The sequence below is a fragment of the Convolutriloba macropyga genome, chromosome 14 (assembly GCF_964194025.1).
Source record: "Convolutriloba macropyga chromosome 14, txConMacr16.3, whole genome shotgun sequence".
Lineage (NCBI taxonomy): Eukaryota > Metazoa > Xenacoelomorpha > Acoela > Convolutidae > Convolutriloba > Convolutriloba macropyga.
Genome location: NC_134481.1, coordinates 45,973,431 through 45,984,147, shown reverse-complemented (window position 1 = coordinate 45,984,147; position 10,717 = coordinate 45,973,431). Strand labels below are relative to the sequence as shown.

The following is a 10,717-nucleotide window of genomic DNA, read 5'->3' as shown; positions in this document are numbered from 1 at the left end:
ACGCTCCGAATTAGAAAATCTAGATATTTTCCCGGATCTTTTCCGTTTGTGCCCCCCCCCCCAGCTTAGTGGGTGCATATTATTTGCAACCCCCAGACGCACGTGCAATATTTTTACATAATGATTTATTATGTAATGACACGTGCTCTGTCACTGGGGGGAGCATAACGTACTGGGGGGGCAGAAACGGAAAAGATCCATTTTCCCACGATACTTAATTATTATGGAGCATGAGTCACTTGAGTAATTTCTCGGAAATACATCTGAGTTCAAGACGTGAAAACTCAAACAGGGACTGAAATTAATTATATGCAACGAACCGAGCCTCTCTGATTATCTTCGGTCACAAGTACAGAGAATAATTATAGCTGGATCTTATCTGCTTCAGCTTTTATGCCCCCCCCCCCCGGAAAGATATATCACCAATAATCTCAGAGGAGGGGGAGGGGGATCTTTATAGCGTTATTAGTCAATAAAACTAATGCACCCCTTGTGTCTGTGTTGTCGATAAAATCAGTTTAAAAATAATTCCACCAATACAGGATTCGAAAGTCATGCCCTTTATTTAGCACAAAAAATGAAGGTCCGCGTGGGAAGCGCAGAAGTTAGAAACCCACAAAGCTAAGAGGTCTGGCACTAGATCCAAAAATCGTTAGCATCAGACAAAAACCTCATTTTGACTTCCAGGAATGGGAAATCATTAAATTTTAGGATCTATTCTGTTTTGCGAAGCTTAGTGAGCTTATATTTTTTACGCCCCCAGGCGCACGTGCTATTGTAACTGGGGGGCGTAAAAAACACTGCGGGGGCGGGGGTGTTTGCGAAACAGAATAGATCCAAATTTTAATCATCTAATCAATTAAGGGTGGTGACAGTCGACAAATACCCTACTGAGAATTAAAAAGTACGGAAACAAAATGGCGTTTAACTAATAAAGGGTCTTTATCGTAACAGCGCACGTGCCATTTTCAACAGCTGTATCCCACAGTACTTCATTAAAAACCAACGTAACCACCATTAAATCAGCTAATCAATACATTGCCAAAGTTCACACATTTCTTTCACATAAGATACAATTCTAGATGTTGAATAATTCGATCTAAATAAACACCCAACTCGGATCATTGATTTAGGAATTACGCGTTGAAGTCTTTAAGTAACCAAGTTACATACACCGAAGACTAAATATCATTGTCAAGGCAACAGTAAACCAACCAGTTGAAACATTGAAAGTTGTCAACATAATGAGAGAAGTTATTTCAATTCACATCGGCCAAGCGGGAGTTCAAATAGCTAACGCATGCTGGGAATTGTACTGTTTAGAGCACGGAATAGCCCCCGATGGATTCATGGCTACAAGTTGGCCCACGGATGACTCATTTCTGACATTTTTCAGCAATACAGGGGCTGGAAAGCACGTACCCAGGGCCATTCTGTTCGACCTTGAGCCCACCGTGGTTGACGAAGTCAGAACAGGTACTTATCGACAATTATTTCACCCCGAACAGCTGATAACTGGTAAAGAAGATGCCGCAAACAACTACGCCAGAGGTCATTACACAGTGGGAAAAGAAATAGTTGACCTCGTTCTGGACAGAATCCGACGTCTTGCGGACATTTGCGATGGTCTGCAAGGATTTCTACTCTTCCACTCATTCGGTGGGGGAACCGGATCCGGTTTCACATCTTTGCTTATGGAAAGACTAAGCGCTGATTACGGCAGGCGAAGTAAACTCGAGTTCGCGGTTTACCCGGCTCCGCAAATCTCAACAGCAGTCGTGGAGCCATATAACGCGGTTCTCACCACTCACTGTAGCTTGGAACAATCTGACGTTTGCTTTCTAGTTGACAACGAAGCTATTTATGATATTTGCGCAAGGTATATTGACGTAGACAGACCAACATACACAAACTTAAACCGGTTGATAGGTCAAGTAGTTTCTGCGATCACGGCATCGCTTCGCTTCGATGGTGCGTTAAACGTCGACTTGACCGAATTCCAGACAAATTTGGTTCCATATCCAAGAATACACTTCCCTTTGGTCACGTACGCGCCGATTATTTCGGCAGAAAAAGCATACCACGAACAATTAACAACGGCTGAAATTACGAACCAGTGTTTTGAACCAGCAGCTCAGATGGTGAAATGTGACCCCAGACAGGGTAAATACATGTCAGTGTGTTTGTTATACAGAGGAGCTGTCACTCCCAAAGACGTGAACTACGCCATTGCAAATATCAAGTCTAAGAAAGCTATCAATTTTGTGGACTGGTGTCCTACCGGGTTCAAAGTCGGCATCAACTACCAGCCACCGACGGTTGTACCAGGCGGAGACTTAGCAAAGGTTAGATAGTCAAACAAAATCTTAATTTATAATATTCTTGCCCACCTCCCCAGTGCAGCTATTGGCCGCCATTCCATAACTTTACGTTGCTTGGAAGGGCGAGGATTTCGCAACAAATTCGGAGATGCCGGGCAATATTTTTGAGATCCAGTCAACTTTGGTTCTAGATACATTTATAAAATGGCACACTACTATGTAAAGACACGTGCGACGAAAAGTTACACGACCGTTGTAATACAAAAGAGTACATGACAACTAAAATGCACCTGTAAACACTGTAATGAACTTCAAAAACTAAACAAATATTCTGACGGCTTGAAACTGACACCGGAAACTGAAGGTTCTGAATCCCGTGGTTCAAACCAAATCCAGGTCTACTAATACTACAGCTAACGAGGCGAAAGATCTGTATTAAAACTATGGGCCTAAGATAGAAGATTAAAAAGACACTTGGCATTACAACACCACAAAATTGAGAGAAAAACAACACCTCGGAAACTATCCTTTTTTTTGACAAAAACCAAATATCAGATGAGATCAAAAAAGAACATGCAAGAAAACATTTAAGCCAAAACTCAGATGTACAGAGTAAAACCATCAGCTCCAATTGCTACTGTTTAAAGTATAGGTTTCTGCTGAAAAATTAAATCAAATAAACTAGTATACCAAATAATAGCAAACGTCCAATGAATTAATCTCAAACAACATTCGTGGAGAGGCTATTTAATTTAGGGGGTGTAGCTTAAAAATTTTTTATAAGTTTAAAAGCGCGCCCCATTAGGGTTTCAACCCTCAGCCTCCAAACATCAGTGTGACATCATAACAACTAAGCTGTAACGGTTTTGCTAATCACTTGCTCACAATCGCTTTTATTTTAATAAAAACTTTATTTTGGAATGAGAGCAATTGCAATCACTCAAGAAAAAAAATTGAATGAAACTTGAAATCGAAGTTTGCTCTTGAACAGAAATACATAAACGGTCAAGCAAAAATTTTTCACAAAGACACACACGTTTACAGTAATTGCTTTAAACTTCGTTCAAGGGCATACGTAACTATTTGTTTCAATTTCATTATTGAATTTTGTACAAAGCTTTCATATAAGCTGTAAGTCAACGTTTTGGCAAAACAACGTTTCCATTCCATACACAAAAACAAATAAGAAGCAAAACTCAGCTGAAACCTATTCGGAACCCGTTTTTTGAGGAAAAAATCAAATGATATTAGTTGGTAATCTTTTATAATAAACATCATTCTTAAGTTTCCATCAGCTATTAGTTCCTCATCTATTAAAATAACGCTGATTCTCAAACTTTCATAGCTGAAACTAACAATGGTGTTATGCTAACTGGTTTCGGTATTCGCATATTTTTGCTGGCAAGTAGAATTTCGAAAGCTGAAAATCATAAAACCCTTGCTTTTTTCTAAGGAATTACAAAATTTTCAGATTTCAAAAAGGCTATCTCATTTTTTGTCTCACTTGAAAATTGTTTTTCGATTGGTAAATTTTTATACCAAAAAAATCAATCGCCCAAAAAGTTGTAACAAAAAAAACTTGAATACGGCTCCACCCATTGTGTATGATCACGCAAAAAGTCATCTCTAGCCAAGAGCAAAACTCGTAAAGCTTTCCGCATTCTTAGATCCGCCTTTTCAATTTCCATTCTCAACTCCGCCTTTTCTTTAATTTTTTGTGGAATTTGCAAATGCTGCGCTCAAAAAATGTCAGCTAAATCTTGTGGCCGAATAACATCAGAAGAATTGCTAGCCAATTCCTTAAATTGAAGCCTTAAATCGAAGTTAATACTGCAGCTCGCTTCAGCCGGGGGCATAATTTCTGATGCTTTGCGAATATTTTTTAAAGAACTTTTTGTCGACCATAACGGTGATTTAAATTGAGAGAATGAAATCAAATTCAGTGCACTTCTCACTTGACTTTTTAGTTATTAACAATTGAGTAAATTGAGTTCAGCTGCTTATTAATGCGAATGAAGGAGCAATTCAGACACCCAAAAAGTCATGAACGAAAAGAGGCAATCGAAAATCTTTGAAAATTTATCCAAAAGCACGACAATAATTGCTTCCAACTTCATTTGGAAGCAATTCAAGGCTTTTCAAAATTTATCTTTTGGCCTGAAAAAAGCCACCCACAGCATGCATGCCAGAAAATTTCATTAGATGAAAAGCAAAAAAAAGGCGCGATATCCACGCATTTAAAATGTAAGTTGAAGTAAAGTAAAGTTCACGATACCATAAGTTACAGGTATTGAGAGCAGTCTGCATGCTAACAAACACCTCAGCTATCGCAGAAGCCTGGGCTAGACTGGACTACAAGTTCGACTTGATGTACTCAAAACGGGCATTTGTGCATTGGTATGTGGGGGAGGGGATGGAGGAGGGGGAGTTCTCAGAAGCCAGGGAAGATCTGGCTGCCCTGGAACAGGATTACGAGGAGGTCACGATAGACACAGCAGATATGGAGGGGGAAGAATGCTAGACTCTTCCATTTCGAAATCCAAAATCATATTAGTTAATATTTAAATGTTCTACCACTGCAACAACGTTAACTGAGCCATAAAAATTGAAAAAGAATTTGCGGTAGCCTAGTGTTTTGACATAATTTCCATAGATAAGGAACGAGGAACGTTCCTTGTTAGAAGGCCGATAGATAAAATCTGATTAAATTGGGCATAAGATAAGGGTTGACACAGCTTGACAATGAGCTCTACTTGGGTTTAACGTATAATTGGCTAGAGAAATAAAGACTCGAGCAACAAGAGAATAGATTACTAGGGATACCCAAGTCCGAGAGATTAAGACAAGATTAATAGTGGTGTAATCATTAGCACACTAAGCTTGCAAGTAACAGGTGTTGTTTCGTATCCAGTACCGTTCCACTTTCACAGTAGTTGAAATGCTTTAGATCCCCCAAACACTTCTTCCAATAATTCCCTATATAATATAGCACTTCAAGATTTAAAAAAACGCACTGTGGAGGTTTATTGACATAGAAAACGGCATCGAACAGAAAGTGAGGCTAAAATAAGGTGAAAACTGAAGCCATTTAAATAAATTTTGATGGAAAACTGAAATGAAAGCCGGTCATTAAAACATGAGGAGGGTCGAACATCGAAAGCTATTCAGTAATAATTAATTATCAATTGCTCTCAGATCAGAACTCAAAAATTGGTCATTGCAATGAATATAATAAATCTGGTGCTTTTTAGAAGACACAAAGAACTAAGCGGAAAAAGCAACCTTTATTAAATATACAAAGCGTAATTATTAAATTTGATGACTTTTTAACTTCTTTAAAACAAATTAAAGCAGTTCAGATTCTCTGGTACCAATCCCCTCCGACATTCAGGACAAACACAGAGTAACAAATAATTTACAGCTTTATCAATTTAATTAAATTGATATCAATTGCTTTAATTCATTAATAGCTCCGACCGAACAAAGTAAACTTCTTTGGCGCATTTTTGCACCCTGGTTTGATACAAGCGCACTTGGTCACGTCTTCACCCTCTGGCTGTTCGAATGGGATACACAGACTCTTGGCTCCCATAGACGGAGCATTAGCGTCCAGATCTCGACCTTTGGCACTTTCTTCCTTGATTTCGCCTTCGCAATCTTTATCACCACAGAACGGTGCCAGTAAAATATTCTTCTGATCCAGCAACGAGCAAAACTCGTCAAAACTCTTTGTGACCTTCAAATGCGTGCTCAAGTTAGTCTTCGCCCTCTCCAGCAAGTTTTTCTGGATAACATCCAGCATTTCCTCGACCGCTGTGATAACTTGATCACGTTTGACAAAGGACCGTTCGCCAGTATCTCGCCGGACCATGGTGACTTGACCTTTCTGGAGATCTTTGGGACCAATTTCAACTCGGATTGGAACCCCTTTCAACTCCCAGTGGTTGAACTTCCACCCAGGGCTGTAATTCGGGCGCAGATCTGTCTTCGCTTTGAGACCATGATCATTTAGCTCCTGGCACATCTTAGAGCAGTTGTCGAACAATTCCTTTTCGTTTGTTTGATCTGTGATACCACAGGGAACCACAACCAGTTTGAAATGAGCAACTTTAGGAGGTAAAACCAACCCTTTGTTATCGCTATGAGCCATAACCATAGTTCCGATAGTTCGCGTTGACAACCCCCAGGAGTTCTGATGCGCAAAACATTGCTCGCCTGGCTTATCTGGATTTTCAAACACAATGTTGAACATCTTCGAGAAATTCTGTCCCAAATGGTGACTAGTCGCTCCTTGTATTCCTCGTCCACATTGAGATATGAAAGCTTCAACTGTTGTCGTAAAATCAGCGCCAGGGAATTTTTCCTTCTCAGTTTTCCTACCTTTGATCACGGGAATCGCCAGAAGTTCCTCGTACACGCGTGCGTACAGGTCCAAAATTGCGTGCACTTCTTCAACGGCCTCCTCTCGAGTTGCAAATGCGGTGTGACCTTCCTGCCACAGAAACTCGCGAGTTCTCAAGAAAGGCGTTGGGTTCTTAAACTCCCACCTCACAACATTGTTCCACTGGTTCAACTTTAAGGGCAAATCTCGATGACTTTGAATCCATTTAGCATAAGAAGGGTACATCACAGTTTCACTCGTGGGTCGAATTGCAATCGGCTCGGCTAACTCACTTTTACCCGACCGCGTCACCCACGCAACCTCTGGGGCAAAATCGGCAATGTGATCTTTCTCACGTTCCAGGGCAGACTTTGAAACAAACATTGGAAAGTAAACATTCTCAACGTCCAGCTTTTTAATCTCTCCGTCAAAGAAACTTTGAATCTTTTCCCAAATTGCGTATGAAAGAGGTCGCAACACGTAACACCCAGATACGTCATAATACTCAATCATTTCAGCTTTCGTGATAACTTGCGTATACCACTCCGAGTAATTATCTTCCATTGTGATTCCCAAACCCAATTTCGTTTCCTTCTTTTTATACCCACCGTCGCCACCATCACCATCATTGCCACCTTGTTGCTTTTCCTTCGGCTTATCTTGGCCTTTCTTTTTCTCTTGCTTTTTCGACCCTTTCGCGTTCTCTTTATCATGTTCCTTAGCTGGGGTAGATTTCTTATCACCACCATCTCCGCCTGCTGCTGCTTTCGGTTTCCAATCATTGCCAGTTGAATTCTTAAACTGTGTTTTCAGTTCCAATAGAATATTTACCTCGGGTTGAACTTTGTCTTTTGAAGCTTTTTGGGCCTTCAGAGCTCTGATTTTCTCACCTTGAGCTGAAATCTTCTGGTCAAGGTCGTCAATGTTAACATCAGTGTTATTCGATTGGGTAGTTTCGGCTTTAGAAGCTAGCAATTTCTCAGCAACTTGGGGATTATAATCAGATCCAGTTAAAGTCTTGAACTCAGCCTTTAACGCTAGCAACTTGTCAACAGCTGGTTTTACTTCGTCTTGTGGTTTCTTCGCAGTCTTTAACTCTCGGACTAAATTGCCTTGTTCAGTAATGCTGTCGACCAGTTTTTTCACAGCAGTTAAATCAATATTTTTCACCAAATTTGTGTCACCCAATTCTACTGTTTTGTTATCTTTCTGCTTCTTCGCTTCCTTTTCCTTCGGCTTTTCCTGATTTTCAGAGCCTTCAACACCTCCTGCTGAGAGTTTTTCCATAGCTTTTGGAGAATGATCAATCCCTGTCATTGCTTTGAACTCGACTTTCAAGGCAAGCAATCTATCAACTGCTGGTTTGACTTCCTCTTGTGGCTTTTTCTCTGTCTTCAATTTTCTCACTTCATCGCCTTGAGCTGAAATAGATTCAAATAGTTTCCTAACAGCCGTCAAATCCAAGCTTTGATTTGATTTGGAATCGCCCGATTCCGCTGTTTTAGGGTTCTGCTTTTGTTTCTTCGAATCATTCAACTCTTTGTTTTGCTTCGAACTCTTTGAAGTGACTTGAACTTGTTGTTTTTCCTGGTCTTCTTGGGACTTGTGCCCGTCTGGGATATAAATAAAGATTGCAGGGAGGTCTTTCCCAATAACAGGGTTGAAGGGTTCGTACGGGCGATCACAGATAAAGAACCCTTTCCTCTGAATTTGAATGATGTCTCTTAATTTCACGCTTGCCATGTTATGATCTCCCAGCAAGTTTTCCTCTTTTAAGGAATCCCAGTTTACAAAGTCTTTCATTTCTTCGTCTTTGCCTAAGACAGGCTTTGAAATCAGATGTGAATAGGTTCTGGCAATTATTGGAATAGAGTTGACTTGTGAGTGTTTTTCTGGGAGCCAAGTTAGTTTGTGTTTAGTAGCTTTGAAGTTCGTATCCTCCAGATTCAACTGTCCTTGGATACTGGTAACTTCGTTCCCATCATCGGATCTCTCAATTTTCTTGATAATGCAATTTCCCCAGTTGATTAAAGTCACACTTTCGTCTTCTTTGAGCAAAACTGCATCTTGTTGTTCAATTAATATAACCTTACAGTAAGCCACCTGTTTAGTACCAACCTCTTTGTTTTTGGGATGTAGTTGCTGCTCCTTCATTTCTTCACAATCAATTCCTGAGAGAGTTACAGGTACCAATTTTTCCTCGCTGAGTGCCGTGTATCTGGGCGCAATCGGATCAATGATTTTCTTATTAAAAGCCCAAATTTTATCCCATTCCATTTGCACAATCGATTTTGAACCTCCCTGCGCTGCGATAAAATCTTTCAGACCCTGCACAGTCATTCCATGTCTCAAAATTCCACGAACTGTTGGGAACCTCGGATCTTCCCAGGAATCAACAACTCCTTGATTGACCAACCAGGTCAGCTTTCGTTTGGACAAAACGGTGTTTTGCAGATTTAATCTAGCGTACTCCCAAATGTAAGGCTTCCTGAGTTGCAATTTTTCAATTAACCAGTAATACTGCTCATCCCTGTCGTGATATTCTGTCGTCCTTAATGCATGGGTTACACCTTCAATACTGTCGACTATTGGACACGCGAAATCATAAGTTGGATATGCTTTGTACTTGTCACCAGTCGCGACATGACTTTCGTTCTTACACCTGTAAAGGGTTGGGTCCCTCATACATCCATTGTTTGAGTTCATGTCGACTTTGGCACGTATGCAACATTGTTGACCATAATCAGTACCTTTCACCATTTCGCGCCACATGGCAAGATTTTTCTCGACACTGTTGCTCCTGTTTTTACTTTCAGTTCTAGCTTCGCGTTCTTTCTTCATTGTGTCAGCATCGGTATCGTCAGCATAAGCGTTCGCGTCTTTTATCATTTTCTCACATAAATCAAGCATAACGTCGAAGTAGTCCGATGTTCTGGTTTCGCAATCTGGTTTAACTTCCAGCATTTCCAGATCCTTTCTAATCACGTTCTCAAAGTGCTCATTCTCCTTGGCAGGATTTGTATCGTCAAATCGTAGAATCAATTTTCCTTGGAAAGTCTGCTGATAGTATTGGTTGACTAGTGCGGCTTTGGCATGGCCAACATGAAGGTATCCACTAGCCTCTGGCGGGAATCGAACAACCACCTTTCCCATTTCAGCCCCAGGAAGATCCACAAATTTACCAACGTCCTCCTGCTTTGCTTTCTTTTTTGGACTACCTTCTACTGAAGCACCACTTTTCATTTGAGGCAAGTTTGTCGGCATACTGATTTCGGTCATCATCAATTTCTGCCAGCGTTTTATGTGAGTGAACTTTTCAATGTCAACTTTGCAAAAATACAAAGCGTTGGCCAATGACACGTCGGCCACTGTGAAACGGTGCCCTACCAAATAGGTAAGAGTCGAAATTCGTTTATCAACTGCTTCAAAATTAGTTAATTTTCCTTCCGCAATATCATCGGCAATGGTTAACCAAGAATCGATTTCCGCACATTCAAGAGGATCATTGCTGTACAGAACACCGGATGATACAAACCGACCATAGTAACGCATTAAGCTCGAGCAACTAAGTTTCTCAAATTTTGTTCCATTCAGAGCAACGCTATCACCCTCTAATTTTGCGTCGAACGAGAGTCCATGCGACTGTGAATATTGACTTAACAAAGGTAACAATGACAACATCTCTGAAAAAAACGAATTCTTTGTATACAACCGTAAGCTTTTAAGTCTACGCTTCAAATGATTCTTAACAAAAAACTACCAGAGAGTCTAAATGTATCACCTCTGAATAACGTCATATCTAAATGTGGCGCTAACGTCATTCGGTACATTTGTTGCCGTCTGATGCAATACATAGAAAGTAAGACTCAACTATTGCCGAACTAGATAGCAGTCAAGAAAGCGAAGTAAGAGAGACCTACAGCTTACACAAGACAGTCCGGCATTTCTGAAAGCTATGGCAATGAAAGCGATTACAAAATGATAGATCAATCTCTTGTAGCGGGGTGTAAAACGC

General features: G+C 40.5%; 1 protein-coding gene and 1 pseudogene across 1 annotated transcript; one reads left to right on the top strand and one right to left on the bottom strand.

Annotated features, from left to right (window-relative positions):
* The first annotated feature begins 956 nt into the window (after positions 1 to 956).
* Positions 957 to 4,945, top strand: LOC142353556 (tubulin alpha-1 chain-like). Its single transcript, XM_075405821.1, has 2 exons — positions 957 to 2,345; positions 4,609 to 4,945. The coding sequence occupies exons 1-2, from the start codon at positions 1,245 to 1,247 to the stop codon at positions 4,840 to 4,842; spliced, it is 1,335 nt and encodes a 444-aa protein (XP_075261936.1). The 5' UTR covers positions 957 to 1,244; the 3' UTR covers positions 4,843 to 4,945.
* A 641-nt stretch (positions 4,946 to 5,586) lies between these two features.
* LOC142353555 (bifunctional glutamate/proline--tRNA ligase pseudogene) lies at positions 5,587 to 10,442 on the bottom strand (annotated as a pseudogene).
* Positions 10,443 to 10,717: the final 275 nt, after the last annotated feature.

Excerpts from the sequence above, each read along its gene's own strand:
- LOC142353556 (XM_075405821.1), top strand. The coding sequence starts at position 1,245 with ATGAGAGAAGTTATTTCAATTCACATCGGCCAAGCGGGAGTTCAAATA. Across the intron at positions 2,346-4,608 it reads CAGGCGGAGACTTAGCAAAG|GTATTGAGAGCAGTCTGCAT; the intron begins GTTAGATAGTCA and ends CATAAGTTACAG.